A 27,139-nucleotide genomic window follows, 5' to 3' on the forward strand; every position below is an offset into this window, starting at 1 on the left:
TGGACATTGTTGATATTTGAAATCAGGAAAGGTTTTGTAATATTAACGTGGGTCCTAAAGCTCCTGCCCAGTCATAACCCTTCATTTTCCAGTGATTTCTTCTGAGCTTTTCTCTTTTGTATTGTCTCATCATTTATGCAGTCTTTCTCGAAATCTCCCTCTTGCTCGTTCTCTCTCCTGCACCATCATACACTCCCTAATGCTGATAGGCTACACACGTTTGTTGTTGTTTATTCGTCGGTCCGAGTAACTTCCAAACAGCGTTTTTGAAATATCGCTTACCCCACCTTTAATGAAAAAAACAGGAGTACTTACTCTAAATGACCAGCTGATGGTGCTGTCTATCCAATAATCCAGTGCTTCTCAACTGGTTTAGTACAAAAGTGATTATTGTACAAACGTATAAAGAAAATCTAACACTGTAAATAATTATTGATTAAAATTCTAATTTCTAAAATGAATTCATCTAAAACTGTCCACGGATGTAGGGTACTTCTATGTAATACTTTATTTACACATTAGATGTGATACATGTCCAAATTATATTATTATTATTTTTATTTTAAATGATTATTGTACACTACCAGTCAAAAGTTTGGAAACATTACTATTTTTAAATGTTTTTGAACGAAGTCTCTTATGCTCATTAAGGCTGCATTTATTTCATAATAAATACAGAAAAAACAATAATGTGAAATATTATTACAATTTAAAATTATGGTTTTCTATTTTAATATACTTTAAAATATAATTTATTTCTGTGATGCAAAGCTGAATTTTCAGCATCATTACTCCAGTCTTCAGTGTCACATGATCTTTCAGAAATCATTGTAATATGCTGATTTATTATCAATGTTGGAAACAGTTGTGCTGCTTAATATTATTTTATAACCTGTGATACTTTTTCAGGATTCTTTGATGAATTAAAAAGTTAAAAAATATCAGCATGTATTTAAAATAGAAATCTTTTATAACAATATACACTACCGTTCAAAAGTTTGGGGTCAGTAATTTTTTTTCTTTTTTCTTTTTTTTTTTTTAAAGAAATTAATACTTTTATTCAGCACGGATGTGTTAAATTGATAAAAAGTGATAGTAAAGGTTCATATTGTTAGAAAAGATTTATATTTTGAATAAATGCTGTTCTTTTTAACCTTTTATTCGTCAATGAATCCTGAAAAAAGTATCACAGGTTCCAAAAAAATATTAAGCAACACAACTGTTTTCAACATTGATAATAACTGAGTATCAAATCAGCATATTAGAATGATTGCTGAAGGATCATGTGACACTGAAGACTGGAGTAATGATGCTGAAAATTCAGCTTTGCATCACAGAAATAAATTATATTTTAAAGTATATTAAAATAGAAAACCATAATTTTAAATTGTAATAATATTTCACAATATTATTGTTTTTTCTGTATTTATTATGAAATAAATGCAGCCTTAATGAGCATAAGAGACTTTGTTCAAAAACATGAAAAATAGTAATGTTTCCAAACTTTTGACTGGTAATGTATATATAAAAAAATTATATTGTAACCTATAAATATAAATTTGTATATATAACAAATTCTATATTTGTTATATAATTTCATTATTATAATTTTATTTATTTTAAATGCTGTTTTTATTTTAAATTATATCATTAATATATTATAAATTATACTGTAATAATTATAATTATATTAAAAATATATATATATAATTTCATTAAAACACAATGTTATTGTTGTATTTATTACAAATGAAATTGTGCTGTTTGCAGGCAGATGCTGTTTTGCCGGGTGACTTTGGGTAAATCCTTCTTGCAATTCAGTGCCATGAAGATGGCCCACGCTCCTCCAGGGCACCATTCCGTCATCGGCCGACCCAGCGTCAACGGGCTAGCCTATGCCGAATATGTCATCTACCGAGGGGAACAGGTAAAAGAGCTCAGATATTGAACAGCTGGAACTATATAAAGTTTTTAAGTAATAGATAATCCAATTTTTGTGTTTTTGCAGGCCTACCCAGAGTACCTCATCACATACCAGATCATCAAGCCAGACAGCACACCTCCTTCCCCAGCAGCGGCGGAGCAGAAGTCCTAGTCTAAGCAGGTCCCAGATCAGCGGCCCTGCAAAATGCTCAGACTGTTACCCAGACATTTTACACACTCACATTCACTCACCCGTAAGCCTCTGCACTGCCTCTTTAATTTGCAGTTATGCTTCATTTTTGTCCTCGTGAGTGTTTACAAGAAAGAGTTGCCTTGGCTGGCCATGTCCTGGCCCTCCTCTTCGGGTCAAAGGTCAGGATATAGGCCACAATGTTGTTTCAGGGCTCAGCTGAAAGGACTGTCGCCTGCTCCGTGAAAGACAACAAGTGACCTCTTCCCTGTCATTCTACACGATTTAACACTGTTCAAGCATTAGCTTCCTTTCTTTGAAACGGTTTTACTAGTACTGTGATTAATTACCCGTTTTATTTTCATTAATATAGTTCACAATAACAGACCACTTCTCAAAGGGACCTGACATTTCAGCAATCCTCCTTTCCTTTATTGAAGTTTACTAAAGACCCTGAAAATCGCATTGTTGTGGGTTTTTTTCCTTTATGCATTGTTGTTAAAAAAAAAAAAAAAAAAAAAGCCTTAGAGGGGTTTTAAAGCAAAGAGAATGTCGATGCAGAGACCAGAACTATTCAAAAAAGCCTTTGACCACAAAATAGCTAAATAAAATTATTAAAAAATTTTTCTTTCCCCAAATACTCATATTTTTACATATCTTTGCACAGGAATACTGGTCAGAATGTCCCATTCCATTGTCATAGCCTAATCTGAAAATCGATCTTTTAAGAATTTGCACTTTTAAGCAGGACTTAAGTTATTCAAAATAATTTTAAAAAAAGATGTAGGTTAAAAAAAATTCCAGTAATGTACAGGTTGTGTAATGGACAATGCCTTTGTATAGCTTTTAATGTTGTTTACTGATTCAGAGTGGGTTTTATTACTGTAGTACTGTAAAGGAAGTGGGAATTCTTGCTTTCAGATCTTTCCTTCTATATTTTCGGACGACCATGTGACTCCGCTTTGGAAGTCGCTCCTTTTGCTTTGGGTTTGTTTTGGATCACAACCACGGGAATTCCTAAATCTTGTTCATTCCAGTCCTGTTTCTCTGGCGTCAGAGAAACGCCTCTTTTACGAGGGTCTCCGTAACGTTTTAACTGTTACACACTACTGATATCAGCAGCTCTGCTGACTCGCGTTCATGTTACAGAATGAAATGAAGGACATGGTTCTACCTCTGGATGTCTCATGGTTTGGTTGCTTTGCTCAGGTGTAGTTTGTGGTTCTGTACATGTGTACTGGAGGTCATCTGCCTTACTCCAGGACTCTCTGTGTTCAAACAAGAGAGAGAGAGAGAGCGCAGACCTTTCTTCTTCTCTTAGTAGTATGAGCACAGACATGTCCACTGCTCCCCTCAAGCCAATACATGGGAGATTAACTCCTGAACTATTTCTCAATTCTCTGAGCTGTATTTTTACTTTATTTCCATGTTCCTGTGAACTATAATCAGAAGCGGCTTATCTACTGTAAGCCATCTGCGGATTAATCAAACACTCCTCAATCATGTAAAATGGTCTTAATAAAGTACATGTCATAAATACTGTCTGTTGTCTTTTTTCACACTTGCTAAATCTTAATCAGTTCCCCTATTCAGTATAATACTTTTTTTTTTTTTTTTTTTACACAGTACAATAGCCTTTTTGTAATGGTAATATATTTGATTTAATTTGTATAATTTAAATAATAAATTCTTGTTTTAGTTCTGTCAGTTTAACCCTCAGAGAGGGGTTTTTTTTTTTTTAATATGTGAGTTTTTTAGGAAGACATTGGTCATACAAAAATATATTTATGCTTATTTTGACTTTAAGTTTAAGAAAGTCTGCTGGGCTTTAAATGTTGTAAAATTTCATCAGTTATAATAACATATACATCCACACACTTTACTGAACCTCTGTAAAGTACCTGACAATACATATTTAGAGGCCTACAGTGCAGCTGCGTTCATGGAAAGTCAAAATAAATGGAAATAATATCAGGTAATTTTAAAATTGTTTTCATGGAAATAGTATACATGTTCTGGTTATGCTCTGCTTTTAAATATTCAATTCACATTTCTTTTGTGTTGCGAAGTATTTGCACTTAATAGTGGTATTCGATTTGTGAGTGGAGTGAACTGTCGGTTCTTTTCAATGAATCATTTGAACGTCTTCAAAAAATTGCCCGAATGATTCATTCAATACTGACTTCGTCTGAATTAAAATTTAAATTAAAAATTCAGTAATAATTGACCGGAAAGGTCATGAAATTTATGGAAATTCGTTGGTCAAACGCTGGCGACCCTGTTGGGTCGTTTCCCAGAGTAGGCAACTCTATATATTTACATTAAGCTACGCTTAACATCATTTTACATCTTTACGATTGCTTACTAAAAATGTTGAGAATTGTGATACTTTAAATATGACCAAAAATAGTGTTGTGTCTATGTTTGTGTGTTTCAGCTTCTACATTTAATCAAAGACACTAGCAAAATGATTTGCTTTAAAGGTGTTACAGTTTAGCTACAGTGTGTCTCTGATGGTTAAATGCAACAATATAATAAAGGAAGTCGCTATTGTTTTGTTTTTTAGCGAACTTCTCGTCAAATAAGTGAGAAGGATTGTTTACATGAGTCAGAATTGACCATGACGTGAATTCAGCTAACAGAACACACGTTAGAGGGCGCTGTGACTCTTTAAAATGAGCATCTATTGACTCGATTCAAAATCATATCCCCATTTATCAGATATAATACTAATTCACTTATCCTGCATAATAGCGCGGCCTATTCTTTTATATCTTTTCTTAGTCCATGTAAGAAATAATGAGATGGCTCATGTTCTATTCATTTTACAAAATGATAGCAATATTACTTACAGGCCTACTGCTATAGAGCAAAATATGATCCATCATCTGTAGATTTTTTTTTCTTCTATACAATTAAATCACGCCACACTTTCATTAAAGAACACAATTTATATTTAACAATGACAATCGTGAGATAAATAAAATGTACATATAATAATACAACAACATGGTAGAGTTAAAAAAAAAACTTAACCCTCTGAATGATATTGCCATGAGCCGTCAGACAATAACATTTCACAAGTACAGTAAAAATTATTGCATTCATCTCATCAGTGATTGACAGACAAACAGACCACGTAATATGCCCAAAAAAGGGGGAGGGAACGCTGCTTGCTTATAACTTCAATTCCGTCGAGGTGCAAAACAAACCTCAAATCAATTTTGCATCACTTAAAAGTGCTATAAAAGGTTCCCACAATCTCATAAAAAAGTAGGTCCTAACACACATACATATACCATCTGCTATATGGACTCTTCAAGGCATGTTTCCCCTCACAGAGCTTCTCAAAAGGGAATACTAAAAACCAAATTGACTCGTAGGAAAGTGGCTTCCCAATAATCCCAATCTCCAGTGTAAAAAGTTTCAGTGTATAACCCGGCATCATTATCAACTATTCCTTAAATAGTCTATTAATGAGAACATTCCATGCGGAAGAACGCCACAGTCATAGTTGGTAAGGCATACAGCAGAAATAATTCATGAGATCTCCTCAGTACAAATTGGCAAAGAAAATCAGACATTTCAAATCATGATCAAACAATATAACAAAAGAAAACAGACCATACAGTGCTTTGGTGGCGACTGGGAGGAAGGAGAATCAGGTTATTGCTCTGATCTGTGACATGAGTGGATCTATATTGCAGATTGAAATGCTTTGAATGTCTTGTTCACGATTGTTCTGAAGGAAAGGCAATGGGGCAGATGTGAGTAAAAGTGTTTGTGTACCTTCTCTGTACAAGGCACTGACAAATGCAAAACCAACTTGATGAATGACACTTCCTGCCAAAGGTCATGCCACGGCTGTCTCTATTAAAGGAATTCAGGAAGGCCTGCGAAAGAGGAAGTGATAAATGGGAAGTCCAGATGCAATGCGAAGAACCTGTCAGGGTCGAAGGACCTCCTGCACTTCATCCCCACTTGCCCAAATGAAAAGTCTTTGGAAGTGAACCACAGGAAATGAAGGAGATGAACTGTCCTCACAGGATATTACGACCTATTCTTCGCAATAAAGACTGCAAAGTGAGTTAGATGATGGCGGGTTACCAGTGAAGCCGTCAAAAATAAAAATAAAAAAGCTGCAGCTCAGCTGGAACGACCGTGTGATTGTGCCGAGTGAAATATTGTCAGAGAAATTTGGCCTTCCCGGTGTGCGCGTGCAGTTTTTTTTCGCATTGTATCAGCAGCTTGGCGATGTTGTGATGGGACCTTGTAGGTAGGTGAGGCTGCTGGGCTGGCTGTGCGACACCACTGACACGGGGAAGCTGAAGATGAAGGGTGATGTGGGGGTGGAGGAAGACTTGGGGCCTAGAGTGGCGGAAGGGCTGGCGGCCTCTACAGAACAGGAAGTGGCCAGCACCTGAGACTCAAACTGCAGCAGCTGACCCATGAAACTAAAGTTGGGGGAGATGATACTGCGCCGCTGTTTAACAAACTCGAAGGCCTCTTCCAGACGCACCCGCTTCTTCTTCATCAGGTACGCCAGGCAGATAGTGGCTGACCGCGAGATGCCAGCCTGACAGTGCACCAGAACACGGCCGTTGGAATCTTTGACAGAGTCTGAGGAAAGAGCAGAGAGTGTCGTTGAGCACAGATGAAGCTCAGATATGAGTCATCTTACCGCATACACAGTGAAGCTGACGCCCGCAAATTTTTGATGCAGGCTCATATTGAAGACATGGTAACAATCATACACACATATACATACATATACATACATACACATATATGTGTGTATGTATGTATGTATATATATATATATATAAATCATTATATTTAAAAAAAAAAAAAAAATCTAACGTTATTATTTAAGTACACACTAGGGCTTTTCACACTTGAAATAGTTCACCCTGGGTCATTCTAAACCCCGGGTAAATGGAATCCTGGGTTATCTTGTTTCACGTTTCACACTGCTCATAATTTACCCGGGGTTGACAATTTCACATTGTATATTTCTAAATTCTGGGTTAACGTTCTTATTTGCATATTTGCGGTGTCAGTGTCATTGATTGGATAAACGCAGCACGCGACCTGTTTACATAGGCTAGCTCTAGCATTGCGCATCCTCGAATTGCCGACTGTAGCCTACTATCGAGTTTATACTGAATGGACATTTTGGACTATAAAGGTAAGAATTAAACAGTCTCTTCTTCGCTCAAATTGTCGCGTTTTCTGTCAGCATTTGACATTTTTCCTCTCAAATGTTGAATTTACTGTTTATATATAATGCACAGTGTTTCTGTGACTGTCAAAAGAAGGCAAATATGAGGCACGCTATTGGTTATCCGTTGCTAAGTGTCTAGCTGTAGCATTCTAACACCGCATCGTTTCACACTGTACAAGTTTGGCACCGCAATGCGGGGATAACTCCGCAAAAGCGGAGCCAATCCTGCTCCGGAGCAGGGTTTCATAACCCCGGGTAAAAAGCGGTGTTAACCCCGCTTCTAAATTACGAGTGTGAAACGTTCCTTTACCCGAGGTTAAAAACGATGTTTAGAACGTCGATAACCCGGGGTTAAGCGCAGTGTGAAAAGCCCTTCTGTCATATGAAATTCATTACACAAATTTTTTAATAGAAGTAATGAGTATGTTGTTTTAATTGAAACCGCTCTGAAGGATTCACAGAGTTCATTAAACAAGCAATTTGTCCGTCTGATTCTAAATGTAACGTGACTTTGTGAATCTTTTATTAAACTATTAATTAAACTAACCGACGCAAAGAACTAGACTGACTGAAGATCGACCAAATTACACTTATTACACTGTACTAACTTACAGTGAGAACACAGTGTTTTTCAGTTAGCACTGGATTTAATTATCTCCTGTGCATCACTACTGTTAAAAAGCCTGTACAATCAGACAAGAGGCTGTCTGATTGACATGTAAAACTACCAAAGTTTGATATAAAAACATGTCATTTTTACAAATAAAATATATGAACAATTAAATCTAAAATAAAACATCCCTAAAATTAAATATTAAAATACAAAATGATAAAAAAAAATGTTCAACTGTTACTAGTTGAACAGTTTGCTATACACAATGAGCTGTGATCTGTGGGTATTATTACCACTCAAAACACCCAATAATTAGGACAATGTAATTCAAGAAATGCATGCACAACTGAAAATTACACATTCACCCAAAGCTGATAGTCACAGTTGGACAACAAACACTCAACACCCCGGCAAAATGGTCTGGGGTGGATTTCACACTAGCGGTAAACACAGACACCACCTGTCATTACTAACAAGCTACTAATTAACAAAAAAAAAAAAAAAAATGACATGTGCATGGAACAAAGAGAAAATAACCACGTATATGAAAACATTAGTCAGATGACTTTCTTCATGTGCACTGCATATATGCCTTTGCACAGCCATACACACCCAGATCTGAGGTAACTCCAGTATCAAGGCACCCCTGAATGGAGGATGAGTCAGACTCTGGTCCCTAAGCTCTGCACTCTGACGCATACATACAAGCACATGCACACACACACACACACACACACACACACACACACACACACACCTAGGATGGTGCGATCAAATGCGGCAAGCCTTCTTGTGGGCCTAGCTTTAGTGCAGAGGATGCTGAGCTGAAATTGGATATACAGGATCCCCCCCCCCCCCCCCCCCCCCCCACACACACACACACCTCCCTTAGTCACAGAAACCCTTTTATGAGGAAGACCCACCCATACCGCAGCATTCATCCCGTATTTTGCACCTTTGCCGTGTGGACTTCCATTTTCATAATCGCGTTTATTAATCAAGACACATTCAAACAAGCTCCTTTATGCTACATGCATAAATGGCCAAGCTGAGCTATTGAAATGGGTGCTAGACTAAAAAGGAGGGTGTAATTGTTGCAAAAGCTCTGCAATGCAGATCAACGTTTTAATTGCTGATGAAATGCACGTCATTTGCAGTTGAAAAGACCCATAACAACCAAGACTGATTTACACACCGACGGCTACACCTACCCTAACCATCCAAACACCAATTTACATACATGCATGCATTCATAAAAAACAGATTTTATTAAAAATGAATAATTATTATTAAAAGTAAAATAAAATTGATCATACCTATAAATTCAATGGCTTCAATGAACCAAGAACTGATGTCCTCCTTATGGTTGTCTTCCACCGGGATACACTTGTACTGGTAATCCCCTTCAAAATGGTTTGGACAGTTTGAAGATACATTCAATAGAGCAGAAATGCCCATACGATCTAGCACGTCCTTTTTAGATGCATGGAAAGCACTGCCAAGGAATAAAAAAGGGAGGATTTCCACAGGCCCACCCTGTAATAAAAAAGGGGCAAAAACTAAATTTAATACATTGAAATAATAATAATACACTGTAAGAAAAAAAAGGATGCTGCCTTACATTTTTAACTTGGATGTTCAAGTCATTTCAACTTAAATTACAGTATCTGTCTTTAAAAAATGAGTTTAATCTTGTATAATTCATAAAAAAAGTTGAAAACTGCTTATTTTGATGAGTTAAAGCAATGTAAAAACATATGTTGTCATAACTTATTGATCATATAATTTTATTACAGTGTAATAAATGCGTTTATTAATTAAAACCTAAATTTATTAATCCTTACATTCAAAAAATTACAGGCCCCTCTCAATAAATGATCAAAAGCAATTGTAACAGATTACAACATCAGGCCACTCACACCTCTGCTAAAAAGGTCACTCTAATAATGTCCAGTTTATTTATTCGGGAAATGCATATCGATTTGGCCCACTGTTATGTCATTGGTGGCCTGCTTAACAAGCTGTAGAGACAGGAAATGATCGATGTGGGAATCAACACTGAAACGTACTGGAGTGTCTGACATAGTACACCCCCATCACGGAGGAAGGCCGGACGAACGCACTCAAAAGTACTGCTACATCAGCCGGAAGGAGCAGCGGATGACAGCAGTCAACAGGACGTTTAATGTTACACAATGCTGCCCATTAGCTGACCTCAAAGTATCCACCGCTGCTAATGTAGTTACCTGGTCATGCTGGGGAGTTGCGCAGGAGGTGCAGCTGGTCTCCACATTGGACTGAGGGCTGGATACGGCCAATGTTTTGGTTTTCAAACAGTAATCGGGATACTGTGTGGAAAATCGGTCGTAGCCTCCTATAAAGTGAAAAAGTGAAAAGTGTTTAATGCATTTGTTTAAACTGATTCCTGCTTAAATAAACACATACACACTGATCTGTTGGCTGTTTAAGGGGTTTTAGGACTAGCCAGACCAACTTCATTTAACCAAATTTTATTTGATACTTGAATTGGATATTTTTACTGAAGTCACACAGAGGTTGCATTCAGATATTACACTTAAAAGATAATCGTTGATAAAATACGACCATTTTCTCATTTCAACACACAAAGATAATGCAGTAAATGACTGATCACTTGTAACATTAATTAACCACGATAATCTCAAAAATATATAACGCAGATCTGACATTTTAATTCAGGTCCACTCTTTTCAGGCAAGCCTTATGCCATTTTCAATACAAAAAATAGTCAGCCTGACATATTATCAAGCCTCACAATTTAACACAATACAAAAAGGCCTAAATCTCTAAAATGCAGCAATCTTTAAAAAAATAAAAATAAATGTGAGGCATATTAAATAGTTGGTTTGTGTCTATAAAACAACCCTAAAATTGGGAACACATGGAAATTATTGTCAAGATGTGAATATTGTCTTCAGAAATGTGGCTTTCTAAATGGTCAAACAGCTCAAGGTGGTCAAGTTGGAACATGTTATCCAGCAAATGACCAGCGTGGACCAGCTTAGACCAGCTACCATGTTCCAAAAACAGCTACTATCTTAAGCTGGATTTTCCAAAAGGGAATATGGCAATCTACATTACATCATTATCTTAGAGCAGACATGATGCTTAGATTGGACCACAGTGAAAACATCTATACAACAGATATTTTCCCAGAACATGGCAGCTTTATTTCAGTTAGACTAAATAAAGAAGAAATACAATAACAGTTGATTTTTTTTTTTCGTGTAGAGTAGATTTGAATTTACCTTTTAGCAGAAAGACTTCTGTCCTAAATGTATCCCTACACAAAGCGTTATGTACCAGGGTGATTGTGCTGTCTTCTTTCATATTGTTTGTATCGGAGGTCCGCTCGTCGTACAAGATAACGGCGGAGTACAGTCCTGATTTTAGACGGGCTCTCGCTTCATCGTCACCGGACAGAATCTGGTCCAAACTAACGGAGCCTTTCGCTCGCCTCCGAACTATCGTGTTACAGCGAATATTTACAGCACCGCGAAGGTGACCTGCGCTGAACGCTAAAAACGATCTACAGTCCAAAAGCAGACATTTCGCACTGTCGTCCTTCATCAGCCTCTTCAAAACGTTGCAATCCATTTCACTAAGTTCGTCCATGGTGACCATTTTCCTCCTCCGATGGGGACTGGTCACGGTCAAACTGTGGTTTAATAACAATAATACGTCAAATCCAGCGTTGCCAGTGCGCAGTGTAATGTTGTGTTACCCTCCTGAGAGCTTTACTACCAGGGGCAGTTCTCTTTCCGTTTTATGAATGGGCTTCAGACGCGCGCTCCATAAAAGGATCGCGACGTCACAATGAAGATGACGTCTGCTACGAGCTCCATTCATTAGGCGCTCTTCATTCATAAGTGTCAGCGACGATCGATGATGACTGCCGTCACATTCTAACCAGAATTCAGCCATCAAATATTTCTTTTGAAATGACGAAACGGTCTGCTGAAATTACATTTAAATAATGTCTAAAAGCAAGCAACATTGTGAATGAGGACAAATAAACAGACCATGTACCCACGACAAGACGACGAGCAAATAAAGTACAATTAACACGAATCCACAGTGTGCACGGTTTTAAAATATTTTCATATTTTAAAATATAAGAAATATTTTATATATATATATATTAAAAAAAATATTTAAATTATAGCCTATGTTATTGGACATGTAATTCGTTTTCTGTGAAAACCTTTAGATGTATCAAGTATTAATTGTCATATAATTTAAGGGAAAATTATAGCCTATTATATTTAAAATACTTTCAAATATGCTTTTTATATATGTTAAAAGTGCAGTTATTGAAAAATGGGTAGGCCTATTCCCATAATTTACATTTTGTTGAAAACGTACTAGTTAGGCTTAGTTATTCTTTTTTAAACAGTTATGTAGCCTATTGTACATTCAAGTGTTTTATTTTCATTTTATGTCGGTTAATTAATGCTTACTACTTACCGGTTACTGGTTACCATGATGGAGTTTTGTGTGGGTAACCTAATACTGAATACAGTTTGTTTATGTCGAATGAATAATGTAGGAGAGACTATTTTTTGATGAATTTTACACACATCCTGTGGTTTCCATCGTACCACCTGATGGTAAGTAGGCCTATGCTTTTCAGTAGCAAAAAAATGACAAGACTTTAGGCTACCTTGATATGCAATTATTTTATAATTAAATAAGTGTACTATTAGGAACTGTAATCTGTATGATCACCAAACTACCGTCCTGTAATTCATATTATTCACGATAATTTTCTGGCAACTGGATAGATGTTCTGGTCTTATGTGTAAAGAGTTAATTAATGCTCTGATTAATTATCATTTCCCTACAGGGGGTTTTAGGAACCTGTCTGACTTGATGGAGGCATGAGGGTGAGTTCTTTATTGACTCATGGGATTAAGAAAGCCCCTAGTTAATTAGTTAACAGGAAAGATAAGCCTTCAAATGCTGAGCTTCTTCCGGTGGGGTTTACAAAGTTTTACTGAAGTATGTCTAAAATTTCCTTATTCCATTCAAAGTTACATTCCCAACAACAAATGAACACAAGTTAAACATAGACCTGTTTAAATTGCTTCCGCCACTATGTGTGAATTTGAAGAAATTGTTTTGCATTTTAAAGCATGCTGTGTTTTTCAGTTCCTCCGGATGTTGAATATAAAATATTTGCATGATTTAACACAAGCTCTGTATTTGCATAGTGCTTTGCCATCATTGCTTCAGTTGAGCACAGATAGGAAGGTTCTCTATCCAAAAGATGTGTTAACGTTATCATATGACACATCCTCCCTTCCCCCCTCTGCTCCAGCAAAGCTGTGAACGTGCATGGCTTTGCATTCATTTGTGACTGAAAACAATTCATTAACACCGTCTAAATCAAATTGTGGCGTGTTAAAGAATTGTTACAGCTAAGTGATTTTAGTCTAGTCTATTTATTAATATGCCAAAGTGCTAAATCTTGTATCGTCTTGCTGTTCCATTGCATCAGTCCTATATGGTTCTAATGGGTAGATATCTTCTTAAGGCAGTTGTTTTGTTTGGATAATATATAGATCAAAGACAGGTTTCAAAGTTAGATATGTTAAACTGGGGTCCAAGGAATTTACTCAATTTGACATTTGTACTGTTTTTCATTCTGGTCAAAAATCATGAGTGAATTATGAATTATGAATTATTTTGTTTTACCGATAGTAAAGATACAAAAAATGATACAATGCTACTTTATAAGGAAGTAAATATTATCCAGATAGTATTTTGCACAGTACAAAAGGGTCTTTATTTCTGTCATGACAACTCTTCAGAGTGTTTGGCATGGTAATGGATATGACAATGTTTATATGTCTGGTCTTGGCGAAATTGATCTGCTACGCTGCTGCTTCTGCAGAGCAAGTACGGGACTTGCTACTGCCAATACATACATGCTGTAAGACATGCTGCTGCTGTACAATATAGTGTACATGAATTACCCCGTAGCAGATCTATACAGGTGGAGCTGGGGAAGGAGAAGGGTTTCTGAAAGCGTGCTGCACTGCTTACAGCAAATGCTGACCAAGTATTTGAACGTTGAGCAGCGAGATCATTGGTTGCTGATACAGCAGGAACCAATCAGCTGTGCACTATAGAGAATGATGTGATTGCAAGCAGATTGAGTTAATGACCTATCAGTCTGCACCATCTAGAGTTCCATGACAAAGGTGGTCCATTATATTTGGCGGTCCATGATATCAAAAGGTTTGAAAACCCCTGCTCTTGACAATGTATAGAGATTTGAATGCCTCCAAGTAGAAAGGAGTTGGTGAGGATTTCTGGAGTAGCCATGTGGCATGTCACCATGGCAGCTCAGTGCACGTGCGTAGTGCTCTGCGCTCTCAAGGGGGCCACGGGTAAATCATAGCTGTCATAGCAACGAAACGATGGCCACATGAAGAAACTGCAAAAGGATGTTGTGGTGACTCTGCGCAGAGGAGGAGCTGTCACTTTGAGCCGAGCGCTTGACGTCAAACTCGCTACCACATCTGTGATGTGTGTTTATGTGTGAGGATTGATAGCGGGTTGGCAGTGAGGCTGATTTCATGCATACAGTATGGAGAGAAGGACATTATAATCTGGGCATTATAGCGATGCCCTTTCTCATCCATTCGTATTCACATGACAAACAGGAAGTGGTTTAGTCCTGGGGTATGGAACATGAGTCACTAGATACAACACGGTCGACCTCATTATACTGGTCCCACCCAAGAGTCATGTGCTCTCTCCCTTAAAATCATTCATTAAACATACATACCCTGCGTATTCAACCCATTTAGCCATTTCCTGTGTGTACAACAGGAAGAAGATCCCTTGAGAATGTCTTGTCAGTTCAGAGACTGTCACTTGTGCCAGACTCTGGGTTGTTGGTGCCTTTTCTGTTTTCAAGGATTTGACTGGTTTAGATATGTGACAGATGAATTTGGGCCAAAATACTGAAACATGATATGGGAAGAGGATTCTTTTCCCATTTAAAAGTACATAATGTTGCAATCCTACTATATGATTATACACTTGTAGAAGAAAAGGTTTTATATAGAACCTGAAAGGGTTCTGTCCGGCACTTCATATATAGAACGCTTTAGGGGGTTCCCATCATTGCATCATATTATGGATTTAGTTTTAATGAATTATTTTTTGTTTTAATATAATTTTATGAATGAAACAACTCATAAACATACTTTATTACTAGGAAAAATTGAAATAACCCATTAAACATGAAAGTATTATGCAATCATTTAAGACATTTCTCCTTATATAGAGCGTTTTGGCATAAAGGTTCTTTAAAATTGAATCAAGAACACTAGGTTTCCATATAGAACCTTTTCATTTAAGAGTATATGGTGTTTTATTTTCATAATTTCCCTGGCCATACAGATAATTTTGTTTGTTGATCTCTGTCATCCATAGCTGAAATTTCAGCAATGACTGATACTAGTTCAGTAGTGATATATGACCTTTACCTTTCACAAACATTTGGAGGATTTCACAAGACAAAGGAGCATTACAGAGCCAAAGAGCACGCTAGTTTGTTATTGTTTTTATAATGTTGTTAGTTTCAGGGTGAAAACTAACTGGGTTATTCATTGGAAGATATTCACACATAGCAAGCCCACTAAGTTCACTCCTTGATTCCTCATGTTCATTCTTGATTTCATGATGATTTGCTCTTTAACTATCTTTTGTGCAATACTTGAGTGTCAAGGCCTGAATGTTCTCCAACATTGTTCAGCAAATGTGTCATCACCACCCCATTGCTATCCTAGAACATGATTCATCCATTTTTGAGGAAACAGAAAGTTACGACACATGAGTCAAGTGTAAAACCGCTGTAAAAACATGTAATCAAATGAAGGGATAGTTCAATCAAAATCATCATTTACTCACTGTTATGTCATTTCAAAACTGTATGACTTTTCTGTGGAACACACACACACACAAAATTATTCTGAAAAATATCCCAGTGCTTTTTTTAAATATATTAAGTGTAGCATGGGGGTAAGTAAATGATTCTAAAGAATTTTCAGTACTAAGTGAAGTATGCTTTTAAATGGTATCCTTGAAGTATCCTTTTAAAAGATTTGATTTTAATGTAATGTGATGCCTCCGGGTCAGAATGTGATAAACTGTGGCCATTCATAAATAAAAAGTGAAAAACAAAGGCAGCTGGGCAAACTCGTGTTTTGATGAGTTTTAACGGCCTCATGACTGGGAGGAAATGCAAAGCCACAAGTAATGTGAGTTATGGACTGGGGTAGTGATACTGATGTTTACCAAATTAGTCACTGTGAGTCTCAGAGGAAACTGCTCATCTTGTTCCCTATATGATATATGCAAGTTAAACGGGTTTTATCTTGACCTTTAGGAGGTCTGAGAAACATTTTAGTTAATATCAGTTGCGCTGAACAATTTGTTCATTATGAAAGCAATGAAGACAGACTCATCTTTGTCTATATAAGAAACCTCTCGAAAAGCCATATTTTTGTCATAGTGTGCAAATTCTGCACTATTAGCATCAGCAGACTGAATGCCATTGGTTGAGACAGTGTTGCTGTGTCAGGCTGGTCAGAATGTGAGTATTATTTATAGCTGCCTCAACATATTAAGCTAAAAAATTACCAAAAAAGTCATGCATCAAATATCCCAAGAGACAAAGCTGAAACTTAGTAGCTTCTTATTTCTTTGTTGCATTGTCTAATATAACCACAGACATTTGTTTGATATCCATAGCATGTTAAAACCAGCGGACAGGCCTCCACATTGTGGTTTCCTCAGACTAACTCAGCTCAGACCAGCAGCAGCATGGCTCACCGCCCTCTCATTAATCCTCTGTCATATGACACGCACACACACACACACACACACACACACACACACACACACACACACACACACACACACACACGTCTGCATCTCCGGAAGCAACATCCGCCCCATCCACATTCAAAACACCCTGCTTTGCATAAGCATAAGCAAAGCAGTAGTGTGTCACCGGGCAGGATGGGGTTAGGACATGGGTGCAGTGTTGACCTGACTATACCAGCATAAGTAACTCTCTTCCATCCTAACTCGCAATCAGGCTGTATTTAAAGTTGTATTTATAGTTCACTCTAAAATAACAGTTCTGACATTTTCTACCTAGGCTCACTGGAAAAACGTGCCTGTGACGACATTTATGCAAAATGATATTACGTTATTTGTATGTTTCGCAAAACTTTCAAAGTGACGCTAAAAGCATGTTTAGTTTTATCCGACAGATAAACGTGAAATTGGCAACATTTTATGAAATTGATTGTTTTACATATGGCAGCAGTTTGGAAATGAAATGTCTGGTGTGTGGCGACAAAATATTAATGCTCTATCGCGTTTGAAAATAATGTAGCACCTACACTAAACCTAACCAATAGTGTTAAAAAAAGAAAATGTAAGATAAAAATGCATTAGCTGAAGCAACCAACATTTTAACTTGCTTCTGCAAGTATTTGTGCTCTTTTATCATGATGCATTTTTCATGGGATTCGTACCTGAGTGCAGGTGAGCTACAAAAATAAGTTTTTATGAAAGGCACAATATGTAACTTTTTGCCACTAGAGGTCACTTATTCAAAACTTGAATAGCTTAATGACGCCGTGAATGAGCGTTTGAATTATGGGCGTTGTCGTTTTCACCTCCACAGCAGATGGAAAGGAATCCGATGGACTCGATTCATGGATGAGCTAATGTATTAAAATTTTACTAACGTTATGGTGGTGTGAAACAGGATGGGTTGAGAGCCGTGGGAGCGGGACGAGGCCGCTGGAGTGAATGCTAATTCACTCTGTGCGTTCGCTCGGTGGCTGCTACAAGAGATTTGTTGCACTTTGCAGTAATCTAGATCGATATAACTAAAACTGGAAATCAAAGGTAGGGCAATTCCTGGTTAAAATTGCTGATTTCTCTGGATTTAAACATTGTTGGAAACATTTGGGATAATGTAAGTACACAAGTCAACAAAATATATAACGTTGTTCTAGTGGTTTTTGGATATTTTAATCCAAAAATCGTACATATTGTGCCTTTAATCGATAATCTGCTCCTGTAATCATAATTTGTGTGAAAATGAATTAACGTTGTTGGTGTTTTTCTGCCACTATAGTGTTCATTTCAGCTGGAAACTGCAGTAAATCGTATATATAGGTACGTTTTTGGAGTTTTTTCTAATGAGCCTATATGTTGCATCATTTCCTCACCCTCATGTCGCTCCAAACCTGTATGGTTTTCTTTTAGTGTAGAACAGAAAAGGAATTAACTTGCAGAATGTTCAAGCTGCTCTTAATCATACAATAAAACAGCGGTCCCCATTCACTTTCATTGTTCGGTAAAGAACAGCTTTGATATTCATAAATATCTGCTTTTGTGTTCCACTTTGACACAAATGTGAGTAAATGACAGATTTTTCATTTTTGGATGGGGATCCCATTTGCCTACCAAGCAGCCAAACATAAAAAGAGTAAACACTACAGCATTTTTAGGTGACTCCATGTTATATTATTATCATAGCTCGGGATACAATATTGTAATTCAGGATAATCCTCTTCAGCTACACATGCTACGTGCTTCCTAAAATATATAACTATGGAAAGTACCCCCCACAAGAGTGTCACATATTGCAAGTTGTGTTATGATTGGAGAATGCAATTGTGTGATGAAGTATTCAGGGCAGACAGTCGTTTGTTGCTTTTCAGACATCATTGTCATCATTATTCATGCCTTTTGCGCTCTGTTCGTGTCACATGTCAGCGCTGAGTGATGAGGATTTTGTTGATGCAGAGGACGGAAGTAGGTCTCACATCTCCTGTGATCATATCTTTGTAGATGACATCATCTTCACTCCCCTCCCTTTCCCCGCCAGACACAGGTCACATGATCGGATGGGGGGGATGATGTACCAGATTAGCAAGCAGTCTTAGATTATGCAGCTTCCGATGTTAAAATCAAATATCTCCAGTTTGGAGTCATTATTGTAATTATTTCTGTGGGAGTAATCTTTCTGATTGGATTTATGCCATCCTGAAATATCCATCCCAACAGAACCTGTTTTGTGGATGTGTTAAAAGTTTGTCTGTGTCTGGTTACACAAGTCCTCATTAGCTTTAATCTGTTGTGTAAACCGATTAAAACATGCTAGCCCAGCATAAACTAAATGACTATGTCACCCCATTCATGAACACGGCTGCATGGGGAGATTATTAGATCCAGCCTCAGTTTAACATTATTACTATATCCTAATAATAAGTATGTTGGATGGCACAAATTTCCACATATAGGGTGTACTAGAATACTAAGAAATATTTGATCTTTTAAAAATAAATTAAAATGTATTTTATGAATTAATATTCAATTTATTATAGTAAAATATATTATTATTATTTTAGCTGTGTCCTGCATTTTGCACACCCTTTTAACGCATGTTTTTTTCCCATTACAAAAAAATGGACCATTCCAACAAAATTGCAGCACTTTGTTCATCTTCGGAACACAAATTAAGATATTTTTGATGAAATCTGAGGGTTTTTTTTTGACCATATTCAAGGTCCAGAAAAGTAGTAAAAACATTGTTAAAATAGTCAACGTGACTACAGTAATTCAACCTTAATGTTATGAAGTGACTAGAATATTTTTTGTGTGCCAAAAAAACAAAATACACTGCTTCATGAAGCTTCGAAGCTTTACGAATCTTTTGTTTTGAATCAGAGGTTCAGAGTGCCAAAATCACGTGACTTCAGTAAACGAGGCTTCGTTACATCATAAGTGTTTTGAAATTTCAATGGTTCACGTGACTTCGGCAGTTTGATACACGCTCCAAACCACTGATTCGAAACAAAATATTTGTAAAGCTTCGAAGCTTCATGAAGCAGTGTTTTGAAATCGCACATCACTAGATATTGTTGAATAAAGTCGCTATTTTGTTTTTTTGGCGCACAGAAAGTATTCTTGTCGCTTCATAACATAAGGTTGAACCACTGTACTCACATGAACTGTTTTAAATACGTCTTTAGTAGCTTTCTGGGCCTTGAAAAAGGAAATGATCTTGCTGGCTATGCAGGCCTCACTGAGCCATCGGATTTTATCAAAAATATCTTAATTTGTGTTCTGAAGATGAACGAAGGTCTTACGGGTGTGGAACGACATGAGGGCGAGTAATTAATGACAGAATTTTCATTTTGGGGTAAACTAACCCTTTAATGAAAAAGAAAAAAACCTTCATTTTAAGAGTTTTTGTGGAAAGTGCCAGATAAATTCATATTACCACATTATTTCTTTCAAATCAGACATTTTTATGTCAAACTAAAATCACCATGTGCTGTCAAAGTAGACTTCCTGTTGCAGAGGATTCGTTTAAGACATTTTGCATATCTTGACCTAATTTTTTCCCTTTGCAGCAGAGCAGTTCCTCTAGTAGCCCTGATAGCTTTCCATGTGCTAAGCGGCTCCTATCTCATTTTGCTTGGGTGCATAAGAGGGTGAGCTTTACCTGCTACTTAGCAACAGAGCATCACTTCAAGCTGCTTTGATAAGTGGTTTTGCGAGGGTAGAGCTCACGTTTTCTATTTTAAGCAATGTGTAACTACTGTCAGCATGTAACTGCCAATCCTTGCTACTTTTGAACTGCACATAAATGTTATGAATCATTTTACAGAATTATATCTTCTACTGTAAATAAAATGCACAGTTTTACACATTGTACAAGAAGCAGAATGCTTTACAATATAACATACTTACGCTTCCGTTCAAAAGTTCAATATGATTTTTTATTGTTTTTAAAGAAGTCTCTTATGCTCACTGGCTGCATTTATTTGATCACAAATAGAGTAAAACAGTAATATTGAGAAGCATTATTACAACTTATAATAACTGTTTTGTATTTCAATATATTTGTAATTGATTCCTGGGATGGTTAAGCTAATTTTCAGCATCATTACTCCAGTCTTCATTGTCACATGATCCTTCAGAAATCAATATGCTGATTTGGTGCACCATTTGAAACATTTTTCATTATTATCAATGTTGAAATCAGTTATGCTGCTTAATGTGCCCATATGCTTTTTCGAATATTACATTTCATGCAGTGTGTAATTTGGTATAAGGTCAAAAATGTAAAAGGTCTGCAAAGTTTTAAAGATCAAAGTGCACGACAAATAAATTTATTGTCTCCTAAAAGAAAGAATCAGTTCTGAACTGCCGAAACAAGTCGTCAGCAGTTCCAATCTCACTTCATGTTACATACCTACATTACATATTATAACAATGTAACAAATTTGCATAATGCCAGCCAATGGTCTTCATTGGCTGCCCGTGAACAACATCTACTTTGACCCGACCCTCAAACACTGTAATTGTAGCTGAGGCCTAGAAGGGTTTGGTTTGTGTTGTCGACAAAGCAAATCCACTTTGGTGTACTTAAAAAGGATGAGGACTCGCGCTGGAATTAATAGGGTAAATCTGACGCCATCTTTACTGTTTGTAGGACTGCGTATACAAACACTGAGAAAGCCTCTGGAGCTGAAATTAAGATATTGTAGTTGCTGTTTCGTTTCCGACATGCGCTGTAAGCAGTTGACCAATTACAACACAGACTGGGCCATATGGCCAATCAGAGCAGAGCAGGCTTACGGAAAGGAGGGGTTTAGAGAGACTGAAACTACGAACAGTTTTCAGGCTCTTTGAGATAGTAGGTGATGTCCAATGTATATCATGAGAAAATTGAAGGGTTAGTTCACCCAAAAAATGAAAATTCTGTCATTAATTTCTCCCCCTCATGTCGTTCCACACCCGTAAGACCTTCGTTCATCTTCAGAACACAAATTAAGATATTTTTGATAAAATCCGATGGCTCAGTGAGGCCTCCATTGACAGCAAGATAATTAACAGTTTCAGATGCCCAGAAAGCTACTAAAGATGTATTTAAAACAGTTCATGTGACTACAGTGGTTCAATCTTAATGTTATGAAGTGACGAGAATACTTTTTGTGCGCCGAAATCAAAATAAAGACTTTATTCAACAATATTCAGCGATGGGTGATTTCAAAACACCGCTTCATGAAGCTACGAAGCTTTACAAATCTTTTGTTTCGAATCAGTGGTTCAGAGCATGTATCAAACTGCCAAAGTCATGCCCCCCAGTGGTGAACCACTGAAATTTTTAAACACTTATGACTTAACAAAGCCTCGTTTACTGAAATCACGTGTTTTTGGCAGTTTGATTCACACTCCGAACCACTGATTCAAAACAAAAGATTCGTAAAGCTTCGAAGCTTCATGAAGCAGTGTTTTGAAATCGCCCATCACTAGATATTGTTGAATAAAGTTTTTTTTTTTTTTTTTTTTTGGTGCACAAAAAGTATTCTTGTCACTTCATAACATTAAGGTTGAACCACTGTAGTCACATGAACTGTTTTAAATACATCTTTAGTAGCTTTCTGGGCATCTGAAAGTGTTAGTTATCTTGCTGTCAATGGAAGGCCTCACTGAGCCATCGGATTTTATCAAAAATATCTTAATTTGTGTTCCGAAGATGAACGAAGGTCTTATGTGTGCGGAACGACATGAGGGTGAGTAATTAATGACAGATTTTCAATTTTTGGGTGAACTAACCCTTTTTAAGTGTTTTTTGACCTTGGATGCACGTAAACCTATTGTAGGATACCTCCAAAACAACATTTGAAACCTTTAAAATAGCATAATAGGGGCTCTTTAATATTTTTGTGGAAACCATTTTTTTTCCAGGATTCTTTGTTGAATAGAAAGTTCAAAAGAACAGCATTTATTTGAAATATTTGTAACATTATAAATGTCTTTACTGTCACATTTGATTTAATGCATCCTTGCTGAATAAAAGTAATTTCTTTTAAAAATCTTACTGACCACAAACTTTTGCATGTTAGTGTATAACATAAGCATTAAACAAATTACTAACTATAAACTGTGAAACTAAGCTTGCAACACAGCTGCTGTCTGAACATGAAAAAAATATGCTTTCTTCACAAGAAATCCTCTATTCTGCATCAGTAGTTGGCAGGTTTACTGTGAGCCAATCATTCATTCTTAAAATCTCTCTGCCACCCCAGTACATGTGTTCTGTAGCCAGACCCGCTGCATTATTGAGCAGTAGTGGGATTGTGACTTACATAAGACTTTAAGGAGATTTTTAAAATCAGCTGCTTTCACCAAAACATTGCTTGAATATGCAGGTCATGGAGACATTACTGCACAAAAGTACTTTAATATGAACGTGAACGGCAGCTCAGTGGCGATACGTGAACGGATCTGATGAGTCCTGCTGCTTTTGAGCATGTTTCCAGTTTGCTCTTCACAGGTCCCGTGATCTAGGTCACAGCAGCCCAGGCCACAGCTGGACCCGGTAATAGAAAACGATCAAGAAGTGATAAACAAACACACACGCTTTTGATACGTAGGCGTTTGGGTGAGTATTAGAATGGAGCAGTTATGACAGACGATATTGGGTGGCAAAAAAGGTGTCCCTTCATTTCCTGTTCAAGCTCCCCTTGGCTCAGAAGTGGTGACAAATGCCAGACACAGGAAGCCTTCCCTCTCTGTGTGAGAAGAGGAAGCAGACATAAGAGATCAGAGCTCTGGCACCTAGTCAGCTCCTCACCTCACCTCATTGCTCTCTTTCACTGCAAATTCATTTTAGTATTGCTTCTTGGTTTATATTTAAGTTATGATTAACTTAAATTTAATTTGACAAAATGTCATTATGTATTAAGAATTGTTTCCTTGATTCAACAATTTATCTTGAATTGAATTTAAAGGGTTAGTTCACTTCTGAATGAAAATTTCCTGATAATTCACTCACTCCCATGTCATTCAAGATGTTTATAACTTTCTTTCTTCAGTCGAAAAGAAAGGTTTTTGAGGAAAACATTTTCTCCATATAGTGGACTTCAACAGTTACCAACGGGTTGAAGGTCCAAATTGCAGTTTCAAAGGGCTCTACACAATCTCAGCCGAGGAATAAGGGTCTTGTCTAGTGAAATGATATACTTTATAACCACAAATGCTCATCTTGCACTAGCTCTGCATTACGTAATCACGTTGGAAAGGTCACGCGTCACATAGGCGGAAGTGCCGAGCAAGTGTTTACAAAGCTATCGTGCAAAGACTAAGTCAAACAGCCTTTACAAGAAAAGGTAAAACAATGATGTCGGACGATTTTGAAGTTGGAGGAGAAAATAAGACAGAGTTTTTCGCCCTACCACGGTACTTCTGCCTACGTCACACACAACCTTTCCAACATGACTACGTAATGCGTGGCACATGGCAGAGCTAGTGCAAGACGAGCATTTGTGGTTAAAAAGTTTGTAATTTTTATTTTTTTTTAGAAAATGACCGATCGATAAGACCCTTATTCCTCGGCTGGGATCATGTAGAGCCCTTTGAAGCTGCACTGAAACTGCAATTTGGACCTTCAAACCGTTGATCCCCACTGAAGTCCACTATATGGAGAAAAATCCTGGAATGCTTCCCTCAAAAACCTTAATCTCTTTTCGACTGAAGAAAGACAGACATATACATCTTGGATGACATGGGGGTGAGTAAATTATCAGGAAATTTTAATTCTGAAGTGAACTAATCCTTTAATTGAATATTAAGTTTATATTTTCAATTACTTTTTATTATAGTTTCAGTGCATACTCATATTAGCATTAATATTGTTTGAAAAACAAGACAAAAATACTATTTAGGAAGTGTTCGGACTCTTTTATTTCCCATCTCTCTCTCTCTCTCTCTCTCTCTGGTAACGTGACATTAGAGTGTATAAACTAAGATTTACATGGACCAGATGTACTGTTGAGCAATGAAGATTCCTTTACTGTGATGGCTTATGGAAAAAAACAATAATAGGCAGGAAAAACAGAGCAGGATGTTGCAATTTATTGGCCAAATGTTACAAGATTGGCATGCTGTTGAGATGCTTTTCAGGCCAGTCTTTCTATTTTTGTCCAGTCACACAGTGTAACCTTGTCCTGGATGATCTCAGTCTGTTGGGGAGTGCAGAAAGAGGAACAGAGAGAAAATAATAGCAATAGAAAGTGTAACAGTTTTCAGAGAGGTCAGGGGAAAGCAGATGTTGTTATAGCTTCCTCTTGAGAATCTGTCACATAGGTGATGTGTTCTTGCTGAAGTGTTGTTTTCATCTTGTTGATGGTGTTTTTGTACTCTGTCCCATGGAAATCAGAGCATACAACAATAATAGTATTGTAACCTTCACCACCTACAGTATTTCCTGAGAATTTCTCCTGAAGTTTGCATCATGCTCTTGCCTCACATGCACGTGCTTCACCGACAGGAAGTGTCCATTTGAAGTTCACAGACAAGCTGAGGGCAGTTGTGAGTTTTGTGTAGCAGTTACGTCTGTTCTCTGACCAATTTCCACATTTTTTATACTTGTGCTTTGTGCTTTTATGCTTGTGATCATCGTCCTTTTTTCTTGTGAGCGTTTCTTCAACTATATGGGCACTTTTGGTGCTAGAGATGTTTAGAAAAGTAAACTCAATAAGTCTTTTGAGACAAGGGTAAAAAATAATATACATTCAAAAAGCTTTGGGTGTTATTTAAGTTTATATATATATATATATATATATATATATATATATACAGTCAAACCAAAATTTATTCAGGCACCTTGAACATTTCATTCATTATTACAGTTTATTCACTACAGTTTAAAAAAATGGTAATAAAATATGGCAAGATCTCAGAGTTAAACTGTGTCAAAAAAAAAAAAAAAAATCTTAATTATGTCAGATAACACTTAAGCAAAACATGGTCAGGTCAAAGTGTCTGAATAATTTTTGGTTCCAAATTTTTATTAATTTTACTGGTAGTCCACTGTATGAAGAATAGTCCACAGTTTACTTTATTTTGCTATCCTCACTTACATAAATGAACTATAGTGTCCTGCACCCACTAGTAAAAATATATCAAAAATGTCTGAATAATTTTTGATTTGACTGTATATATATATATATATATATATATATCCGTTAAAAAATGCATAATGTAAGCTATACTGGCAGAAAATTACCAGGACATTATCCAGTAATTTTACAGACATTTCTGTTAACCGTAAAACACAACACAATGAAGTTCAAAAATCAAAATACAGGTAAAACACCTGTAAAAAATAAATACAGAAAAAGTCTGTCAAAATTGTGCCCTATTTTTACGGGGGGTTTTTTTAGAGTGTATAACAAAATTAGATGGTGGTGGAATGGTGGATGCATGGAAAAGAACATCCACCATGTGTAACAATAAGACAAAGGAAATCAGTTAATTTAAAAAAAAAAGTAAATAAATAACCATATAGTGCACACAGTGTCCACATACACTAATACTTAATTTAATATAACACTGCAGTTGTCAGTTTAGATTTTTGAAATTGTTTCTTTAAAGTAAATCACTTTGTAACAACCTGCAGCAATTTCACCCCAAATACATGCGACTATGAGAGAACAGAGCACAAATGAGAGGCAGCAAACGTCTGCCTGGAAATCACAGGCCAAAAGTAAAATGACATTGGGATATAAGCATGTAGCTATTTTAGTATGATTATTAAGCCTTTCTTCTCACTTGTTTATTGAGTGCACAAATGATGTAGCTTGAGCTAACTGTGCCCTCAGTTCCAGACGCTTTTAGGCTTCTAGTTTGTTTTGATGAGCGCTCCTGCATCAGGCAGTATGACTCAGTACTGCTGGAGGTAATGGGTGGTGGTGGTGGTGGTGGTGTAGAGCTGGATGTTGATGGGGCTGGGGGGGGAATAACGACCTTGCCTTTGATTTACCCTAACAGACGATAAAGAGCCAAAGCAAACACATCTTGCCATGTTGGTGTAAGCTGATCAGTGGGCAGGACAGGAAAGAGAAAAGTAACACCTTCGCTGGCAATAAACAAGCCATCAATTACTGTATTGATTAATTTAAGAGTCTGGATGGCATGCAGAATATATGCAGACCACATGTTTTGTGGGCATGAAAGAAAAGCTTTGTTCATGGTCAAAGTTCCTGCGTCTGTCTCAGAGGACAAAAGAGTGCATGAAATAACACTCTAA

At 36.9% G+C, this 27,139-nt stretch overlaps 2 protein-coding genes across 5 annotated transcripts in view; one reads left to right on the forward strand and one right to left on the reverse strand.

Moving 5' to 3' along the window:
• The window catches only part of tnksa (tankyrase, TRF1-interacting ankyrin-related ADP-ribose polymerase a), a 103,438-nt gene extending 99,788 nt beyond the window's left edge, over positions 1–3,650 (forward strand). For all 4 annotated transcript variants that reach the window (XM_051877698.1, XM_051877696.1, XM_051877697.1 and 1 more), the window contains 2 exons: positions 1,771–1,927; positions 2,009–3,650. In XM_051877698.1, the coding sequence (XP_051733658.1) occupies positions 1,771–1,927; positions 2,009–2,095 (244 nt within the window). In that variant the 3' untranslated portion in view covers positions 2,096–3,650. The remainder of the gene's footprint in view (positions 1–1,770; positions 1,928–2,008) is intronic.
• On the reverse strand, positions 2,617–11,751 carry dusp4 (dual specificity phosphatase 4). Its single transcript, XM_051877779.1, has 4 exons — positions 11,238–11,751; positions 10,197–10,324; positions 9,267–9,486; positions 2,617–6,733 (listed from the first exon to the last, which is right to left on the reverse strand). The coding sequence occupies exons 1-4, from the start codon at positions 11,611–11,613 to the stop codon at positions 6,354–6,356; spliced, it is 1,104 nt and encodes a 367-aa protein (XP_051733739.1). The 5' UTR covers positions 11,614–11,751; the 3' UTR covers positions 2,617–6,353.
• Between the last annotated feature and the right edge of the window lie 15,388 nt (positions 11,752–27,139).

The sequence above is a fragment of the Ctenopharyngodon idella genome, chromosome 21, assembly GCF_019924925.1.
Source record: "Ctenopharyngodon idella isolate HZGC_01 chromosome 21, HZGC01, whole genome shotgun sequence".
Taxonomy (NCBI): Eukaryota; Metazoa; Chordata; class Actinopteri; order Cypriniformes; family Xenocyprididae; genus Ctenopharyngodon; species Ctenopharyngodon idella.